Source organism: Furipterus horrens, unplaced genomic scaffold, assembly GCF_987537825.1.
Source record: "Furipterus horrens unplaced genomic scaffold, mFurHor1.1.pri manual_scaffold_3, whole genome shotgun sequence".
Taxonomy (NCBI): domain Eukaryota; kingdom Metazoa; phylum Chordata; class Mammalia; order Chiroptera; family Furipteridae; genus Furipterus; species Furipterus horrens.
Window position 1 is genome coordinate 34,757,398 of NW_028327173.1, and position 22,131 is coordinate 34,779,528.

Genomic DNA, 22,131 nt, shown 5'->3' on the forward strand with positions numbered 1-22,131 from the left:
CTGAGATGACTTCATTATTTTTCCACAAGGAAACTTTAGGAAAGTGTTTAGTTAGAGAAAAACCCACATTGACCTTTCTCTAAACCCTTAATCTTTCCTTTGTGGTGGCATTGCTTTGTGGTAAGCTACTGGCTCGCCTCGCCCCTCTTTTCTCTGGAAGCTGAGAGAAAAAAGGCTCTGGAGAAACAGTTTTCGTTCCAGGGACACAAACCCCTGACACTGTTAAACATGAGATGCCAGGAAAACACACTTAAAAAAAATCTCACTTTAAGCTCTAAACTGTGAGAAAAGAGATGATAAAAAGAGTATCAGAAGAGGATCTTCACCCTGGGGGTATTCCCATAGTAGTTTTCAAAAAGGGAGATGAAATAATCTTAAAATAATCTTTTCTCTCTAACGTAATAAGCTTTCACCAGAAATTTTTTCTTCTGTTATTATGACAGTAATAATAAGCAAGATATAAAGACTCTTAATAATATTCAAATGCTACTAAATTTGGGCTACATAAATTTTATTAAATTAAAATGAACCTCAGACTCAGATTTCTGATTATTTTTTATTTAGCTCAATTAAACACTCGCGAAAACAGTGAAAACTGAGCTCAGGATATCAGAATACTACTTTTGTTATGAAAGGGCATCTAGTACATAGAAAAAGCACAAGAAAATGTTTTGTTTTCCATTAATTTTAATAATTTAATTCAATAACATTTGCAGAGTACTTATTATGTTAGGCATTGAGAATATAAAGATGAATAAAAAAAAGTTTCTTGGAGGAAGAGTGGTATATGGGGAAGCAAAGAGTTCATCACAGTACCATATGATAAGATTAGGGAATTAAAAACACTACATTTTATTTGTCCTTTGTAATTGGCAGAGAGGCGGTAATAAGTCTGGTAGATGACAAAGGCAAGTTTGCCCAGCTACTCTCTCCTCAGACTTCCTGTTTATGATCTAAGTTTTGGTAACAGTGTAAAGGAAAGTCTGCTAGTTTTAAAGTAACAGAAAGCTCTGTGCTAAACCCAGCTTTGCCATATTCAAATTTCTCCAAGTACCTCAATATGTCCTCTATAGCTGTTATATTTATTGTTTTAAATCTAGGCTCTAATAAGCATCATTCCAGTACACTGCCAACTTCCACAATCCTATTCCTGTATATGAATGTTCATAGGTCTAACCCAGCATGCAATGGTGACTTAAGTCAACAGAGGCAGGGCAACATGAAGCCACACTGCCTGGGTTTAAATTCCTGCTTTGCCACCCCCTCGCCAGCTGTGTGGCCTTGGGAAGATACTTCACTTTTCTGTGCCTCGGGTGCCATATAGCGCCAGAGGTTAGAAATCCAACACTTAAATTTACATGGGATTGGTGATACGAGTGATAGAGGAGGTCCCAGGGTCCAGGCATGAACATCCGATTGGCTGCTTCTTTACAAAGGTGATGTTTGAGGTGAATTTTATAAGCAAGTTACAGTACCTAACTTTTCTGTGACTTAGCTTAATTTTACATTTAGGTCACCTTGAGAAAAAAAAGAAGAGAAAAAGCAAAGAGAAAAGTTTGGGAAAAGCCCAGTGATGTCAATGGCCAGATGTGTTCAAAGAATTCAAAGCTTAGTAATTGTTGAAGAGAGAAGAACCAGAGTGTAGATTGATCAGTGGAAAGAGTCACGACATTTTGCCTTTTTTAGCTCCCAAAGCTGAGTTCAGGGACCAATGGGCAGCAGCAAACTAGAGAGGTTGCAAAAGGAAACAGCCAGCTACTGGAGATGAGATGCCGGGATGGCGCCTTTTTCCTCTCACTTCCTGAGGCAGATGTTGGGGTAGTGCTCTGAAATCTTGAGGACACAGAAGTATTTGAGCCTCACATAAGAACTTTCAAATGGAGGTCATAGGTTAAGAAAAAACAAACAAAATGCCTAAAGTAAAATCAAACTGTCTTCACAAAATAAGCTGACCAATGTTCATTGAGCATAAAGCTTTACCAGTTTTCATTATTTAGACTGTAATACTGAGGTCATGAAATATCTTTGAGAAAGGACAACATGTGACTGAAGTTTTTATGAATAAGGAAATTAGAAGCTCAAGTGATTGGCTCCTATGGCAAACTGCAGAGGGGCAGCATGGCTCTTTGGGGAGACTGGGAGAGAGATTATGGAGGCAACACCAAAGATCTCATCTCTTCGGTTTTCCAGGTGAACACTTAGGAGCAGTAACAAAGACTGGAAGAGCAGCCACATAAAGGAGCAGGGAGGATTTTCCTGATCCTCTACTCTTCTCCCCTGAGACCTATAACTACCCTTCATTAACCACGGGCCTGCTAAACAAGCAGAACAACATGAGTGTGAAAGTGAAGTGCCCACTTTGAAAGGCAGTGGTCAATAAGCACACCCCCCTCCCTCTTTGAGGCCACTGAGGAAGAGAAAAAGAACCTGTAGCCTACCTATCTCATCTGTTTCCATATTCAAGGGGGTGGAGGAACCACAGCAATAAAGAATTGGGATTATGTATTAACTCATTTTCTACTTTAAATGCATCTGTATTATTATTTACAACAAACATCTTATTTGCATAATGAAAATATACTTTAAAAATCATATTAGCCTCTAGGTCTTATTCCACAGATGTGTAGGATGCTGTCCTACTTGTCATGTAAAATTACTCTAAAAACACTATCAGCCTTTAAGGAATTTAAATTGAAAAGAAAACAAAAGACAAGATGAACAGACTGGGCATATTTTCTAAAGCACAAATAAGTCTGTTTGCCTAGTTTTCATGGATGACAGAGAGCTGGAAACTTACCAACTATAGCTATGGCTTCAGATTAGTGCAGAATTTTTCTTAAAAAACATTGGTCAGTGATGGCATTTATATTTAACACGAGGAAGCAGAAATAGCATTGCTTCACTACTTTAAAATGGGCTCACTTTTTTAAATAAAACTTGATAATAGGCATTGTTAAAGCAAAGTACTCATTTGAATGCTGTACATGCTCATAGATATTCTCAAAATTCCTTTCTAGGACTATTAGAGCTAGTTCATAAATTACATGAGAAAATCAATTTTGTTATTTTACAAAAATTTCTCAAATTTGTCCAAAATTGTTTAAAGCACTGCAGCCACAGTGCTAGGTGTATTTATGGGTAACATCCCATTTAATTCTTCTTACACCATATAAAGTAGATATCATCATCATCATCATCATCATCTCCCCCCCCCCCTTCTTTAGATAAGAAACAGACTCATTACTTGTTTGGGTCCATAGTGTAACTAACTGGGAAATCAAAACTTGAGCACTGGTTTCCTTAATTTGTGTGTAATATTTGGAAACAGCATTGGTCTGAAGTCAAGATCTAAGGAAATGTAACAGGATTACTGATATCAGAGCTCAGTCTCCCAAGGGGATGCTAGAAATGGAACAATCCTTCAACCCTGACACTGGGATTTTTATTGCTGTTGATTTTTAGTTACTACAAATGTCTAATCATTCTCTAGGGTACTTTTTGTTGTGGAGAGAATTCAGGGGTAGTAGAAATGAGAGTTGGAAAGGTTTTAAGGAGAAAAATAACCTTCTTTTAAGAAACTTCCAGGGACTCATAATATAGCCAGTAGTAACTTTACTGTAACCTTAATTAAGGAAGCTAACCACTGTTCACTTACCTAAAAAATAAAATATAAGCTTCACTCAACAAATACCTTTAATTTGTTAGGTAATGCTGGGAACTACAACCCCTTCCATATCTTGACCCTTGCTGATCTTCCCAGCATCATGCCTCGCAATCCAACTCTCTGTCTTGCATTTTTTGGTCTCTGCCTTAATATTTTGGTCTCTCTCATTTTAATCTTCTTGCCTTTGCTTTAGACATTTTCCCCCTGTTATTTGCCTACTTATTAGTCATCTTATAAGATTCAGGTAAGAGGTTGCTCAAGAAATCTCCCTAAATTTCTAAGGTAGATGAAATACCTCTCCTCTTTGCTTCTATACCATGTTATATAATATAGATCTGTTTATATTTTCCTATCTTCCCCACTAGACTGTGATCATCTCAAGAACAGGAATCCTCTATATCCCAGTTGGCATATGATAAATATTTATGGCCTTCATCTGAATGAACATCCCTAATAATGAAGGGATGGGGGGGTCATAAAACTTATCAACCCATTGTCAACTCTGTCACAATATTCTTAAAACACAAGAACTTAAAATGCCTGACTTAAATTGGAACTGTGCTTTGGACAGTATTGTAAATTCCTCATGAAAAAGGCAAAAAGAACTATGAGCACTCTTACCAAGAAGTGCTCTCAAATAAAATCAGTTTGAAGCAGTTTTCATTAAGATGGATTGAATGTGGCATTGTGAGAAATACTTTATCAAATGTAGTGTTTTACTTAGTGATTAACTATATACGAGTTGATGAAGCTCCCCAAATCCTTGGTAATCCCACCACTCCAATAAACATTTAATGAGTATATAAGTTCAAAAAGCCTAGCAGAGGATTTAAACCTTCAATCTTGTTTTTATTTACTCTTGGAACTCAATTTCTCACTTCAAGTGAAGAATGCTGGTGCTTGAAGCTCATCTGTTGCCCTGGTAAAATTAATGTGCCTCCCACAGTTTAAAGTAAACATGTGATATTTAAGATGAGAGAAATTTAGTAAGAACACCACAGTATTGGTCACACTTGCCTTAAAATATCTGAACATCAGCAAATTGTTTTCTTGAAAATGATTCATTCGGAAGTTTTAAAAATAATATTGAAAAAGATTTGTTTTTAACTCTCAAATGTGAAATATGAAAAAGGAGATACAAAGCTTGATAAATGAATTCTGCGGTACAGCAGTTAGCACAGAAAACTAGTATGGTGGTATAGTAGAAACCAATACTTACATGTGTTGGAACAAGTGAGTTCATATTTGGCTTCTACTACTTACTATTTATGTGTCTTTGGGCCAGTCATTTAGCTTTTCTGAACTTCCTCATCCCTACAATGTTCATGTTGATATTATATGTGTATCATTTGGTTGATTACCATAATAAGTGTACCTGCTTAGATTTAATTTTGAATAATTTATCTATCATGTGGATTAATTTTACTTAAATTCAGAGTAATAATAAATAATGCATAAGCTATTGATTCTTAACTTGGAAAAGAGAAATGAGAGAAGAAAAAATCTGTGGGCAAGGGAAGAAAGATAAAGACAGGAGTTCAAGGAGGTCAGTGGATTTTAGTAGGGATCTAATACGAAGCAAAATATTTAATTATATGAACCAATGATTTTCATCTGTTAAAACACCAAGGCACTAATAAAAAACAATAAGTTGGTTCATTGGAAATACCCAGAAATTATTAAGTAAGAGGTTATGTTCCTCTGGGGATGATCAGTCTAAATAAATCTAAATGCCAATTTACTGTATAAGATGCTTAGCAAAAGTTCTTTTGTCTATTACATACTGTGTATTTAAATAAGCATTTTCATTTTATGTTAGAAAGTTTACAGCAGTCATGGTACATTTTACAGTAGCTTTTTAAATCAGATTTAAAAAAGAGAAACAGTTTAAAAGATCTTAGATGATATTAGGGGATTGCTATTAATTTTGTTACATGTGTTAACGGTACTGTGATGATGTAGGAGTATATAATTATTTTTGTAAAATTCATGCAGATGTCTTTAGGGGTAAAATATGATGTCTATAAATACTTTGAAATGGTTTAGTAAAAAATAATGAATATACAAGGGTATCCTAAATGTTTTTGTCCAGTATTAAGTTTTAATAATTTCAAACATTTTACTACATAATTTAAAAAATCATTTGAAACTTTACATTGTTTTACATTTGTTTGTGTGCATTTTCAATAGTAAAATTTAAATTCATTTTCTATTCCAGTCAATGTTTGCCACTTTCAATCAGAAAAGAAATCAAAACAAAAATTTATCATAAGTTATTCGTCAATTTCCATATTTAAATAAGTAACAAAATATAAATAATTAAATTTCAAATGCTGTTCTTTTATAAGTGAGTAGCAGTCAAACTTTTGAGGCTATTAAAGACTAAAACTCCATGAAAACTTTTATTTATTTTTAAATTTTATTTATTTATTTTTAGAGAGAGAAGATGGGAGGAAGAAAGAAAGGGAGAGAAACATCAATGTGTGGTTGTCTCTCCCTTGCCCCCAACCTGGGACCTGGCCTGCACCCAGGCATGTGACCTGACTGGGAATCAAGCCAGCAACCTGTGGTTATCAGGCCGGCACTCAGTCCACTGAGCCACACCTGCGGCATTTAACTTTTAAATGCCTTATACATATAAGAAGCAAGTATAGCAAAATTTTATTAATTATTATATCTAGGTGAAGAGAAGCTGGGTGTTTATTGTACCATCCTGCTTACTTTTTCTGTATTAAAACCATTTTAATAAAACGTTAAAATATTATAAAATATAATTAAGAAAATAATCATACAATATTTAAAGGTGAAAATAAGCTGTTTTCTCAACATAACTTGACTCAATTTTATATTAAATATGCACAAATATACTCATCAAATATATAATAAAATTATGAAAAAAAACATGCATCATAAAGTTAATTATTAATCTGTTAGAATATCACCTTGAACTTCTAGTCAAGATGCAGGCATAGGTAGACACACTTCGCCTCCTTGCACAATGATAAGAAGGATCACAAGTAACCTTAAAGCAAAAAACACCCAGAACTGCCAGAAACTCAAACTGTATGTAAGTCCAACAAGCAAGGATTTAAAGAATCCAGATGGGTAGGAGGGGCGGGATGGGAGAGGATGTGGTGTGTCAGTGGAAGGTGGAATGTGAGATACCATATTCATGTGTGGTGCATAAAAACTGGGAGAGATACCTGGGGAACGAGTGATCCCAGCCCCAGGCCAAATCTCAGAGACCAAGGTTCTAGCATCAGGAAAATAAAGCCTAGCAACTTCTGGCTGTAAAAACAAGTGGGGACTGAGGCAATGGAAGAAATTGCCAGTTTCTCAGAAGACTCCATTTCAGGGACCGCACAGTCCTAGGATATATGCAAGCCTACCCACTCTGGGAACCACCACCAGGGGAACAGCTAGAGGGGTGCCAGTCCCATACAGGAAGTGGGTGAAGTGACTGGAAACAGGGAGAATGCAGAGCAAGCCTCCAGCAGCCAGGCAGTGGCACTGTCCCCTCTCTAGCCCCTCCCCCACATACAGAGCCACAAAGTGATTAAATGGGTTGCCCTGCCCTGATGATCACCTAAGGCTCTGCTCCATACAATGTAATAGGTGCACCAAGACAGGGATTCAAAGCAGCTATACCTAATACACAGAAACAAACACAGGGAGGCGGCCCAATTGAGGAGACAAAGAAATATAGCTCAAATGAAAGAACAGAACAAAACCCCAGAAAAAGAACTAAACAAAACAGACATAGCCAACCTATTTGATGCAGGGGTCAAAACACTGGTGATAAGGATATTCAGAGAATTCATTGAGTATAGCAAAAGTATAAGGGAAGAAATGAAGGCTACACTAAATGAAACAAAGAAAATTCCACACGGAATCAACAGTGAAGGGAAGGAAGCCAGGGTTCAAATCAATGATTTGGAACATGAGGAAGAAATAAACAGTCAACCAGAACAGAATGAAGAAACAAGAATTCAAAAAAACTAGGAGAGAAAAAGATGGCCCTGGGACATCTCCAAAAGTGCCAACATCTAAATCATAGGCATGCCAAAAAGAGAAAAGGAGGAGTGAGGAATTGAAAACTTACTGAGAAAATAATGAAAGAAAACTTCCCTAATTTGGTGAAGGAAACAGACGTACCATTCCAGGAAGCACACACAGAGTCCCAATCAAGCTAGACCCAAAAAGGACCACACCAAGACACATCTTAATTAAAATGCCGAAGGTTCGAGATAAAGAATCTTAAAAGCAGTAAGAGAAAAGCAGAGAGTTACCTACAAAGGAATTTCCATAAGACTATCAGCTTATTTCTCAAAAGAAACTTTGCAGGCAAGAAGGGGCTGGCAAGAAGTATTCAAAGTGATGAAAAGCAAGAACCTACAACCAAGATTACTCTATCCCAGCAAAGCTATCATTTAGAACAGACGGGCAGCTAAAGTGCTTCCCAGACAAAGTAAAGCTAAAGGAGTTCATCATCACTAAACCCTTATTATATGAAATGATAAAGGGACTTATTTGAGAAAAAGAAAAGTTCAAAACTATGAACATTAAAATGACAACAAACTCACAAGTATCAACAACTGAGTCTAAAAAACAAAAATAAAAATAAACTAAGCAAACAACCAGAACAGGAATAGAATCATAGGTATGGGGGTCATGTGGAGGGTTATCAGCTGGGAGGGGGAAGGGGGAGAATGAGGGAAAAGGTACAGGAATTAAAAAGCATAATTGGTAGGTACAGAATAGACAGGGTGATCTTAAAGATAGTATAGGAAATGGAGAAGCCAAAGAACTTATATGAATGACCCATGGACATGAACTAAGGAGGGGAGAATCCTGGAGGGAAGGGAGTACCAGGCATAGAAGGGCAAAGGGGGAAAAAACTAGGACAACTGCAATAGCATAATCAATAAAATATACTTTAAAAAGTAGTTCCCTTTTTGCTTTTCAGTAGTTTCCATAAACCTGTATTTACGGAAATATAAGCATGTATTATAAACACATATTTCTTCAAAAATAATGTCTATTTTATATAGATTTAAGAGTTAAAATTAGATGCTTAAAATTCTTTATAAGGTATTCCACTATTCTAAGGGTAAAAAACAGTTGATGTTTGTATTTCTTTCTTTTCTTGTTTTTAATCCTCACTTGAGGATAAATTTTTATTGATTTTAGAGAGAGAGGAAAGGAGAGGGAGAGGGACACAGGGAGAGGAAGAGAAGGATAAAGGCAGAGGACAAGAGGGGGAGAGAAGGAGGGAGGAAGGGAGGGAACAAGGGATGGAGGGACAGAGTGAGAGAGAAAGACATTGATGTGAGAGAGAAACATCAATTGGCTGCCTCTGCACATGCCCCCTCCTGAGGATCAAACCCACAACTTAGGCATGTGCCCTGACCATAAATCAAACCTACAACCTTTTGGTGTACAGGACGATGCTCCAACCAACTGAGCCACTCAGTCAGGGCAATGTTTATTATTTCTTAATCTACTTCATTAAATTGTCAGTGATAGCTCTAAGTCTGATGACTAATTATTGCCTTGGAATTCAATTTTAAAACTTTTTATAATAAATTTTTTTTAGGTCAGAGTTTAACATAAACTAGAAACTAGAAATTTCAGAGGCATTCTTATACTCCAGTCTCAAAATTCCATGCTCTCTTTAATTCTAACAGCTTTCTTTCTACTCCATCTATACACTATTCCTTCCTCTCTCTCTCTTTTCCTTCATTCATTAAGCATATAGAGTATTTGCTATGTATAAGGATGTAAGGTACACAGTCACTGCTAAAAAAAAAAGAAAATCTCGAGAAGATATTTAGAGAGAGAATGAATAATTATAAACAATGTGTTAAGTGTAGTAAGAGCAGAGGGTATCATTGCAAAATAGTAAAGGTATAGGTGCAGTCACTTACACTAGTGAGTAGTGGAAAAGTCAAGAAAAGTTAAGTCTCAGAGGAAGTGTAGTGTTAGCCAGGCAAAGAGCAGGATGAAAGGCATTTCTGACAGTGGGGAAACAAGAAAAAAGATGATGGGAAAATAAAGTGGTACATTATTGCCAGATTTATTAAGTATAAGGCAGGGAGAGGGAAAAGCTGAAGCTGTGCAAATAGGCAGGAGCCAGCTGACAGGTCTTGACTGCTGTGTGAATACAGAAGGATTGCATAGAACCTTCTTGCTCAAAATGTACTTTCTGAATTCTTGTTATAAACTTCAATCTACTTTATTTCAAGATCACAAAGCCCAATTCTGAGTTTAATGAAGAATCTTTTTGTTGTCTAAAATGACTTTTGGAAAAAAATATTGCAGTTATTAGAAATATACTACTAGATGGAATAATCATTTTGGGAAAAGACTAAAGGACAAATCCTTTAGCATGAACCTTCAATCAGATAACTGAAAAAAATACAAACAACTAGCCCGGTCCCTTCTAAGCATGTCCACCTTTTTTTAGTTCCCTACAAAAAACCCTGTTTCATGGCCTTCTGCCAAGAGCCAGCAGTGCCCTACCATACTACTGCCCCTCTGAAATAGTCATCTTGGTGATGATTAGGTTGGCAGATGAACCAGAGACAAAATCAAGTCTTCAAACTGAAAAACAGAGAGAACATTAAGCACTGCCTCGAGGCTGGTGGCAAACCTATGGGATGCACTTTTTAATCAGAAAAGGTAAGTTGTACTTACATCTCGGGCTTTCACATAGAAGGCCTCTTGAAAAGCAGCTTCTAATGAGCCAATAAAAAATACAGGATGGCAGTCTCCATATCTATAGGAAAAAGTATGTGTCTTAATTAAAATACATTTCAAATTAACTTCAAAGTTACACAAGTCTAACCAATGACTTAAGTAAATTTGGGGCTAATGTCACCTATGTACAAATCAAATATGAAAACATTTCTTTAAAGGCTTAGAAATGAGCTTCATTAGCTTCTAGCTTTTCTTGGCCTATACCAATATGTGAGAACACTGGACTTGTATGTACATCTGGCAAGTATATTTAACAAGTGCCACAAAACCACACCATTTCTAAGTAGCAATTCCTGGTTAACCCACTTTCATAAGATTTTCCTAGCTACCGTGGCTTTAACTTTGCATTTTAGTTCATTTATTCTGGAAATACAATAGAAAGGGAAAAAATGGTATCCTTCAAAGTTTCCAAAATATACTATTACATTGGAAAATAAACAAAAGAGAAATATGATTTACATGAAAGTTTAGGGTTAAATATATAAATCCTCTTTATTTAAACACCTTAGCAGACTCTCAAATTCATATAAAACATTCTATGTTAGACTATTAAAAGAAATGTTGAATATTCCAAACCAAAAATTAAAAGAAAAAATTCACTTAATTTTAAATTACCTTTTTATGTAATATTATTTTAGAGCAGATTTTATTTGTCCTAGGATATACTAAAAAGTAGTATTTTATAACTTAGCCCTTTGGGAATACAATCAACATATTAAATTAGTGATCTATTTATTGTGCTTCAATAAAGATATAGAGAAAAGATGAATACATCTCTGAAGTGACATAAATGAGGACTATATAAATTGATAAATGTATCCTTTGGATACTTTAAGAAAAAATTTAAAACAATCTATGACTAAAATTGCTCCAGAAAAATCACAGTGACATTAAAATAACATCAATTTTATACAGTTAATGTCCTAACCCTACCTTGAAGAAAACTCTGCTGTAAATTGTAATAAGGCATCTCCTTCATTTTCTGCGTTTTCTGGCACTAAAAAACAAACAAAAGAAAAAACAAAAACAAAAAAAACAAAACAAATAGACACAAAAAACAAACCACATAACATCTACTCCCACATATAAGAAATATATTTAATCAATAAAGAGGAAATAAAATTAATTTTTGCTTCTGTGATATATCTGAGGTGACATTTTAACTAGATATACATTAGAAGATTTCATCAAACCTTAAAAAAAAAACTTTAAAAAATTCCAACCTCATAAATTTTGGAAAAGCAACTGACACGATCCTGCTGATAAACATTTAAAACATGTGCCAGGCATCAATCAGGATTTTGATGTTTTTTTGAAATGATATCTTGTGATTAAATTATATAAAAAGGATCTCAATTTATTTTAAAAACCTATAAATTAGGAAAATAGTCAATTTAATGCAAACATTTATTTCTGCCCCCAGTAGTTTCCTAATTCAGAGCAGATGAGCCATTTAAGGACTCGTTTTAATGGAGATTTTGCATAGAACAACCACTTAGGATTCTACAGTATGCACCTTGTAAGGTGGGAGTGAGGGAGAGAGTACATCTAGTTTACTTTTTTTGTCTTTCAAAGATAGGTACCAGTGAATGGAAAAGTAGTAACATTACTACTCTTAAAACTGATACCTCCAATAAGATGTGGGGAAACAACTGCAGTCACAGGAAGTCCAGCTATTTGTTTATCAGCCTCTAGGTTTAATGTAAAGAAACGTAGCTAATTATACATGTGAAACAAGTTACACTCCCTTGCATTTTTTATGAACTTTACTAAAGCACAGGGAATCACTGGGCTTAATAAAATCACAACTCAAGAGGCTCTAGTTCTAATGAATAAGGCCTACTTGATATATTTTATCTCTCAAAACCTGAAAGTCCGTAAGAAGCTTTTAAGTTCACTACTCTTCATAAGTTTCTGCAATAGGAGGGAAAATTATAATGCTGGACCCAAAGAGTTATTAATACTCACTCATTGGAGATTTTCTCAGGGCAGATGACGCCATGCCGAATACTTCTCCATCATCCACCCCAAATTCGGGAGCATCTTCAAAGTCATCTCCATCACTATCACTAACCATATGAACATCGGTGCTTTGCTATTTAAGGAAAGTCTTGATTAGTTTAATATTGACTTTAGAAAATCAAATTCCGAAAGGTAAGTTATATAATCATATTTAGCATTATAAAAGTTTTATTAAATAAGAAGCCATTTGCTAGAGCAAAGCTTAATATTTTTCAATTTAAGGCTTACATATATTTCTAAACTTGTTGTGATAACCCTAGACTAAAGGTTAGAGACCAAGGGAAAGTAAAGGATGCTTATAAGCTTCATGAAGACAGGGATTTTTGTCTGTTTCATCCAGCCTCTGGTAACACAATTAAGTGCTCAAAAAATATCTGCTCAATAAAAGTGAGGCAATTGGTACAACAGAGACAGCAGACAAAGTAAGCTATATGAGACTTTAAGAAAGCTCATACTAATCTATATTTGTCATGGAAAGCAAGGGTAGCATTTTCAAACCTGGCATTTCCTTACTGCAATGATTCTCAAATTTTTCACTAATGAAATATGGCATACTATATGGCACAATACCACTATCCTCACAGTGTCATTGGAAGATAATATAAAGTACACTAAATATGGAAGCTCTTTGTAAACTGCAGGCTATTAAATGTAATAATGATGCCTCAATCAAATAAACATCTATTGAGAATATACTGGAAGCTGTGCACTGATACACATGCTCTGCTTACTTTGTTTTCAGCAGCATCAGTTGAGCTTTCAATTATTCTCCTCTCCTCTCCTCCCCTCCCCCCCCAAAATCCATCAATAAATTAATTAAAAAAAAGAAACATACGGAGACTTAAAACATTCTAACTGACTTGTGAATACTAACAAATATTCATGCCTTGGATAAGAACAAGGTCCCAGCAAGGTGTCTCGCTAAATGCCTGTCTGTACTATGTTCAATAAATAAAATCTACAAAGTTATTTAATAAATACAGGTTCTATCTTTTAAAATATAGTGTGATATGTACTCAAGTTATAAAAATGGGGAAAACTATTTCATCCTTCAATGGATGCAGAAGAGCCTAACTTAGAGAAAAATATTTTCAAAAAAAAAAAAATTAAGAGAAACTTAGAATCAAAGACTCCTTAGTTAGAGGGGATGTTAAGAACTCAGCCAGTGACATAATCAGATTTTAAAGCCAGAAGGGATTTTAAAGATCTTTCACCAATGATTTTCAAACTTCTTTTCACAGGGTTACCTACTTCCCCCACCCCAAGCAAAACATTATGTAAAATTAAAGTGCATACAATATATGAAAAGTAAGGCCACTATGACTGATGCAGGAAGAAGACAGACAATAGGAAGCCTCATGCTCTTGGGGCTTGGTCTTTTCTTCCTCAGATTGCTTTGGCTGTTGGGGTAACTCAGATGGTTCTCAGGACACCATGAAACAATTTTAAAAACTAATGATCTAGTGAGTCTAACAGCTCCAAATGAGAAAGCTCAGATTTTTATTCCATTTGACTCAGTAGGCTTACCTTTCTTCCTTGGGAATAATAAGCATTGATGCCCAGAATTGTAACACTTTTCCTTATTTTAAAGACAGTCTTGCCAATGGTTTGAATAGAGAAGGCAATGAACATATACTTATTTGATGAATAAAAATGACTGGTCCTTGCCCTAAGTAGTCTATCTGCTATTCCAACTGTATCATCATTTCTTACCGAAGCCTTGGTTCTACCTGTGATCCTAATCCTACTGTAGTGTTTTGCTCTGTAGAGCACCTTTGAGACTTCTTCCTGATTTTAGCAATTCAACAGCTTAAATATTTAAAAGACCCTCCTCATTTCAAGGCAGTAAGGAAGCCTCCTCCACAAAACAACACATTCACTAAGACCACAACTATGCTTGAATTCTCTCTGTATTTCAGGCATGAAGTTCCCTAGAACTTTGAGGCTTAGTTTTAAACAGGTAAAGGCTCAAAACCTTCAAGCTACACTACATGTTCCTTTAGGATGCTTGCCCAGGTTCACAGGCAAGTGAAAAGAAACAAAGGGATAGCACAACAAACCTCACATCTTTATCAGCTAAGCTATCATCTCAGCCTTCAATTAGTCTTGCCTAGTACTCAAGTACTCACCTCTCCCTTTAACAGGCATCAGGTTAAGAAGGAGGACTGGAGAACCCAGGAAAAGTAAGGGATTGTTCTATATATCACCTTTTTTCTCACTGCTTTTACTTTAGTCCTCCATACCTATCCTCAGTTTTCAACAAATAATAGCCCCTTTCCATAACAATAAAACTTTACCTCATACTGGGATGGTGATTTTAATTTTGTGCCTATATAACACATTATTTATTTTGTCTTCCCAAAATATAGAGTTCCCAAATCTGTTAAGAGCCCAGAAAGTGAAATCCTACAATGATAACATCTTCAAAGGGAGGCATCTAAAAAGTCAATTTTGTTGGAAAAAAAGTATATTTCAAATATGAATTATTGAAGTATCTGCAAGAATGAGCTACTTAATTATGTATAAGGAACTCCCAATCTCTTCACATTTTCTTATCAGCCACCTAACAGGTTAGAAAAAGCTTCTTCTAAAAAATGAGATAATCTTTTTTTTGGTTAATGTTTGCTGATTAGAATAATAATCTCTTGGTTCAGTCATGGCTGCCTTAAAATTCTTGGAATACAGAGAAGCTATTTATTCAGATTTTAAAAACAGCTACAAAAATGTGTGATTCAAATTTTAACTCTTTATTACATTAATTTACCCCTTTTAGCATTTAACAAATATTTATAAACCCCTACCTACTAAGTGTCACACTGCCTAGACCTGTGTGAAAGATATAAAGACAATTATAATAACTAGTGATAAGTATTATGACGGGTAAGTTCAGAGGAGAGCATTTAATGCACTGGAGGAATAAAGTCAAACTTCCTAGAGGAGATAATAACCAAACTGTTTAAGACAAAAATTTAGGGCTCAAACATACCTGGCACTAAGGCAAGCTTAAAACTGAAGCAGATATTCCTTTCACCAACTACTTATTATGTTAAAACACCAGGATAAAAGTAAGGGATACAGAGATAAAACATAGTTCTAAGCCTTCAAGAAATTCCCATTCTAAAAGTAGATATATTTAGTTGCAAATATGTCTTTTTCAGCGTGATAAGAGATACAACAAAAGTATAAGCAGAGGCTATTGGAAAACAAAGGAGAGAGTGATTAGTTACTCTAGGACCAGTGAAGAAAACTGTGTAAGGCTTCACATATGTGTAAATATTTAACCCATATCTTAAAAAAAGATATCAACGTTGCAGAGTCTGCGTAATGGAAAATTGGGGAGAGAGTTAAACTCTAGGTAGAGAAAAAAACTCAAGTAAGGAATTGGATATTTTAAAACCTCAATAAAAAATCTAGAAAAACAAACTGAATCATTAATTCTATCCATGGAAGAGAAATGTGGACTGGCAAGAAGGGCAAAAGGTTTGATGGAACTAGATTGTGGCAGTCCTAAAACTGGTACACTAAGGTATTCGGACTTTACACTGATGGCAATAGGGAAATCACTAAAGGTTTTAGGCAGAGGACTGTTCAAGGGAATAACTGATAGCTGTGTGCATGTGTGGGGTGGAGGTGGGGAGTGGCATATGGCAGATTAGACCTGAGGACATGAGAAGGGACTTATTTCAAAGTTCCAAGCGAAAGGACTTGAGAACCTACACCTGGGCAATACCAATGGGAACTGAATGAAGGGGACAGACTTAAAATATACTTCAGCAAAACTGATGGGGACTGTTGGCCAATTAGATTTAAGGATCAAAAGAAAAAAAATGTAAGTGGTGAATGTGACACTAAGATTTGGGTGACTGAGGAGGTAGAGAGGGGTTAGGTCTGGTGAGAGAGGATACTGAGACCAGTTCTCAGAATAAACTGGAGGAAGCTATAGGATATCCAGGTAAAAACATCTAGTAGGCAGCTGGAAAAAAATCTTAGTAGCTCAGGAGAAAGGCCTGGAAAAGATTTAGATTTGGAAGTCATCAGTATATAAATAATAGTTGAGCTTATGGAAATGAATAAGATCAATCAGTTAAAAAATAAAGGAACAAAAGTGATAAAGAGTTTACAGAGTATATACGCGTAATTATGTATTACATACACAAATACGTAAATATATATAAATATTTCAATTGATGAAGGAAGAGAAACAGCAGGAAATGGAGACAGAGCTGTCAAAGATTAGAAAGTCAATTAAGAGAAAGACACTTAGAAGCAAAGTCTGAGAAAATTTCAATGGAATAAAGAACTGTAAACAGGATCAATAGAATGATAATTAAGAAAGAGACAGCGATGGTATTATGACAAGAAAACCACCAAAAAGATACCTGAATTTATAACCAAAAGATCTGGCACTGAATGCTCTATCATTTTCTGTATGACTCTGAACAAGTGGCTTTGCATCTCCACTATAGAATGTACTAATATTGACCCACAGAGGTGGCTGTGAAAATGAAAGAGGTGGCATAGCATGGTATCTTATAAAAACTATTATCTGACTCTAACAGTTACATTCAATTATAGTCACATGGTAGAAAGAAGCCAAGCCAAGCTGTAAACGAGTTAAGTGAATAGAAAATGAAATAGTTATCCAGTACAGATTACTCTACGAAGCCTGCCTGTGAAAAAAGATGAAGCTAAAGCTTGAAGGGAAAAACTAGGTTTGAAGGAATATTTGTGTATGTGTGTACATGCGTGTGTGTTTTTTGTTTAGGATGAGAAGATATGAATATGTTTTTAGGATGAAGATAAGAAACCAATAGAGAAGAGGAGGATAAAAATGTAAGAGAAATCCCTTACCCCTCCCATCTTTTTGGAGAGGTTAGTGGGGGTAGAATCAAGATAATGGGCACAACAAAAACCCTAATAACTTTAAGAGAAGACACTTCTCAATTAATAAAGTAGGGTAATAAATTTGATGCTGATATAAAAATACTGTATTTGAACAGAAAAATGAAAGAATCATAAAAATCTCAATGCATCATCAATTGGAACAGTTTCAAAGAATAACAAGTCCCTTGGTGACTGGAATGAACAGTTCTGGCTTGGGCTGACAATGATCATTAACATGAGTGAGGATATGGGTTTTGGGGGAGACATGGTAAGCTCAGTTTTATGCAGTGGGCATTCAGAAAGAGATGTTCAGGAGGACCTGGATTACTCTTTAGCTTGCCTGCCTATTGTTCAGGACCCAATAGTATGTGGCATTGCACCACAGGCAGACAAGCTAAGTATTTGTCTCACCAACTCTTAAAAATTGAAATACAGGTTTTTGGTAATCATCTGCATTCAATTTTATTGTTCTTTGATTAGGTACAAGCTTCTTTATGCAAAGTCTCTGCTTTGTCCACAGCCTTATACCCAGCAGTTAAGACTAGTAGCAGGCACAGACTAGGTATGTAATCAGAATTTATTGAATGAATGAATACTAAATAAATCTTTTGTCACTTAAGCCCAAACCTAGGTATCATTCTTATCTCCTCCCTCTCTCTTTTCTCCCACAGATGCTATCAGTGACCAGTCCTACTGATTTCTCGTTCCAAATTATTTCCTGAATCTGTATCCTCCTTTCTCTCTTCTTAAAACATTTTATTTATTTTTAAAGAGAGGGGAAGTGAGGAAGAAAGAGAGGGAGAGAAACACTGATTTGTGAAAGAAACATTGATCAGTTGCCTCTTGTATGCATCTGACCAGGGGCATACTGAATCCGCAACCTGACTGGAAATCAAACTGGCGACCTTTTGCTTGGCAGGACAATGGCCAACCAGCTAAACCACACTGGTCAGAGCAATATCTCTCTCTTTTTACTAATGATGTCCTAATTCAGAATATCATTACTTTTTGCCAGTACTAGTACAATAAGTTCATATCTGATTTCTCCATCTCCAGTCTTGCTTCCCTTGCACCTAGTATCTGCGCAGCAGACAAACAAAACAAAACCATTCCTCACATAACACCCTACTATGGCTTTCCAGAGTTCAAGTCTCTCACTAGACATACAAGACAAGCTCCCTCTGGTCTCGTCTCTTATCTTTCTCTATCTCCCATTTTATTTTGCACAAACACCAAACTGCATTCATCTCTCCCCATTTACCAATCAGATCATGCTCTTTCCTTTTAATGGAATACTATATTCATGTTTCTTCATTTGATTGACCATGACTCATTCTTTATAATTCGATCCAGATGTCAACTCCTCTAGTCTTTCTTCTTCCTTTTTTAAAAACATTCATTCACAAATATTTCTTCTGTGGATGGTATGTGCCAGGCACTACACTAGGTGTTAGGGCTACAAAGGTGAATAAGGCAGACAAGGCTTTGCCTGCAAATATTTTTGAAGGTTACACCCCTCCCCAATCTTTGTGGTTGCCTCCAATTTCTCATTAATTATATAATATGAAATAATCAGTTCATAGCACACGGTAAGCATTCAATAGATGCTTCCATAATTGAAGTTATAAACTAATGGTTTTAACATTAATAACATTTAAATTTAGTTTTTTGTTATTCTTGGGCTACTCCTCCACTGTCTACTGAGGTCTGGACAATTCCCAAGGAGCTGGGGTTCAGGGAGTCCCAACTTGGTCCCACCCAAGAAGTTGGGAAGAAGAGAGATTGATATCTAGCTAGGTACCTGGAGATAAGAGAACATTAAAAGCGGGATCAGGAGCAAGGGGAGTAGAGGGTGGAAAGAGAAAATGTTGAATTGTTATAAATAAAATGTATTTGCAGGGCCAGAAAGAGAATGCAAGAGGTAAAATTTCCCCAGCTAGAGGGCACATAACTATAATTCATAAAATTCAAAACCTGAATTTAACTACTGGTCTCAACTAACTCAAGACTTATTAAGACAGTCAGGAGCCAAATAGTAATTGTATTGAAATACATGAAGTCATGTAGGAGAAAGGTTAAAACGGGAAGAAAGAAGTAGAACACCACGTAGAAACTACAAATGCATAGATTCCAGTTAAATATAAGGAAAATATCAACAGATAGAGATGCTCAACAGCAGAACTCGCTGCCTCATGAAGATAGAACCCTGTCATTAGAGGTAAAACAAAGGTATATTTTGAGGGGATATCTTGGGTGAGCTCTTTCAGCATATAGACTGTGATCCTAATGCTTGGAAACTAGAAGATATTAAATGTTTAAATGAATGAGGAATGAATGGATGGAAGAGTGAAAATTAAATTAAAAATCCCTTCCAGTTTTGTAACTCTTTGACAACATAAAAACCATCACAGCTTCTTTCCCATTTCTCACCAGCTCCCTGGAGGAGGTGGTATTTATAGTTACCCAGGGAAGGAAGAATAATGGATTCATCCTGGATAATCAGATTTGAAGCTACTCCCGAGGCTGTGGCTGCTTCAGTTTGGCAAAGCCTTCTAACCCCACTCTGTCTTCTCTAATTAACCAAGATAGTGTGTCAGTTTCACAAACACGACTCCTCACTCTAGGACATGGCCTTGTTTCTGCCTAAGTGACTGCCCAAATAACATAAAACGACGAGGGTAAGAGAAGCAAACAAAATGAAGTGAAACAGGTATCTGTCACCTCTCAGAGAATGGAACAACTGAGAATTTAGGGTGGAGCTAGCTGGCCACTTTAAAAAAAAATTTATTTAGGGAGATCCAAGATGGCGGAGGAGTAAGTGGAAGCTACACTAACCTCCTCCCAGGACCAGTCTGGATTTACAACTTAATTTTGGAGAAATCATCTGGAATAACCAACGGAACACCAGCTGGAAAGAAGTCTTATAACCACGGAGAGACAGAAAAGGCCGCTACATCACAACGTGACCGGTAGGGAGTGCGGAGACGCGGAAGGGCTGGCTGGGCTCACACGGGTGGCTGCTGAAGGGACTGAGAAACAGCTCAGCAGCCGGGGATTCCCCCTGAGAAGGGCAGGGTCTAAACCCCCAGCTGGGCTTCCCAGCCTACAGCGACAGAGTGGAAAGTAAAATAGTATCAGCTGTGAAAAGCGAAAAGCCACAGGCTTTCTTGCTAGCCGGAGAGAAACAGCAGGAGAAAAAGAGCTCTTAAGTGGATCACATACGAAAATATTTTGGCCACCACTTACCCTGGGCTCAAGCAGAGGGAAGGCAGAGAGGACTGGAGACACTTGGGGAGAATTTGGCACGGTGGCTTTGAGGGGAGAACTGGAGGAGCAGCTGACTGGGTCCCAGTGCTGACTCATCCCCAGTACTGCGGGTAGACCATTCCCCTCCAAGTGGCGTCAGCCTGAGGGGAAGCAAAAGCCCTGCCTACAGGAATTAAGCTGCCACACCCACAGTTCTTAAGCCTGACAGCTAATCACAGATTGAATAGATTAACAATCAAAGAAGACAGACAACAGCAGTAGATCCCTGGAAGTCTCCAACAGGCTGCCTAGGGCCAGACTGGTACATGATCTGACGCCACCAGAGGCAGATCCAGGAAGTGCAGATCATTCCAAGAAGCACCAACAAACAATAGGAGTCAAAAAAATGGGGAGACAGAGAAACAACCTCCCATCAAAAGGAAAGGTAGAATCCCCAGAAAGAGTGCTAAATGAAATAGAGGGGAGCGAACTATCAGATATGGAATTCAAAACATGGATTATGGAGAAGCTGAATGAGCTCAGCGGAAACTTCAAAGAACTCCAGAAAAACTACAAGGAACTCACAGAAAATTACGTGAGCATGAAAAAGGACATAGAAGCTATCAATAAGAGCCAGGAGGAAATGAAAAATACGATCTCTGAATTGAAGAACACAGTAGAAGGAATTAAAAGCAGGCTAGAGGAAGCAGAAGATCGGATCAGCGAGCTGGAGGACAACCTACACAAAAACTCCCAGACAATGCAACAAAATGAAAAAAGACTGAACAAGACTGAAGAGGTTCTAAGACAGCTGCAGGACAACATGAAACGTAATAATATCCGTATCATAGGAATTCCAGAAGGAGAAGAAGAAGAGCAAGGGATAGAAAACCTCTTTGAAAAACTAATGACAGAAAACTTTCCTAACATGACGAGAGAAAGAGTCACGCAAGTCCAGGAAGCACAGAGGGTCCCAATGAAGATGAACCCCAACAGGCCCACCTCAAGACACATCATAATTAAAATGCCAACATTCAAAGACAAAGAGAGGATCCTAAAAGCAGCAAGAGAAAAACAACTAATAACATACAAGGGTACTCCAATAAGGCTATCATCAGATTTCTCAGCAGAAACACTACAAGCCAGAAGGGAATGGCAAAAAGTATTCCAAGCAATGAAAAACAAAGGCCTACAACCTAGAATACTATACCCAGCAAAGCTCTCATTCAAAATGGAGGGTGAAATAAGGAGCTTCCAAGACAAAAGAAGGCTAAAAGAATACATCTCCACCAAACCAGCAATGCAAGAGATGCTAAAAGGTCTGCTCTAAGAAGATAAAGAAATAGAGAGAGATAGAGAAGAACACGAGTACAAAGGGGAAAAATGACAATGAATAAGTACTTATCGGTAATAACCTTAAATGTAAATGGATTAAATGCTCCAATTAAAAGACATAGGGTAGCTGAATGGATTAGAAAGAATGACCCACATATATGCTGTCTACGATACCATAAAAGTCCTAGAGGAAAAAATAGGCAGGAAAATTTCAGATATCC

The 22,131-nt window shown here is 36.6% G+C and overlaps 1 protein-coding gene across 1 annotated transcript in view; it reads right to left on the bottom strand.

Moving 5' to 3' along the window:
• FAF1 (Fas associated factor 1) overlaps window positions 1–22,131 on the bottom strand; it is a 396,465-nt gene that overhangs the window by 120,523 nt on the left and 253,811 nt on the right. Inside the window, exons 10-12 of the mRNA XM_090269431.1 lie at window positions 12,392–12,518; window positions 11,357–11,420; window positions 10,361–10,442 (exon numbers count right to left, since the gene is read on the bottom strand). Of these exons, the coding sequence (XP_090125557.1) occupies window positions 10,361–10,442; window positions 11,357–11,420; window positions 12,392–12,518 (273 nt within the window). The remainder of the gene's footprint in view (window positions 1–10,360; window positions 10,443–11,356; window positions 11,421–12,391; window positions 12,519–22,131) is intronic.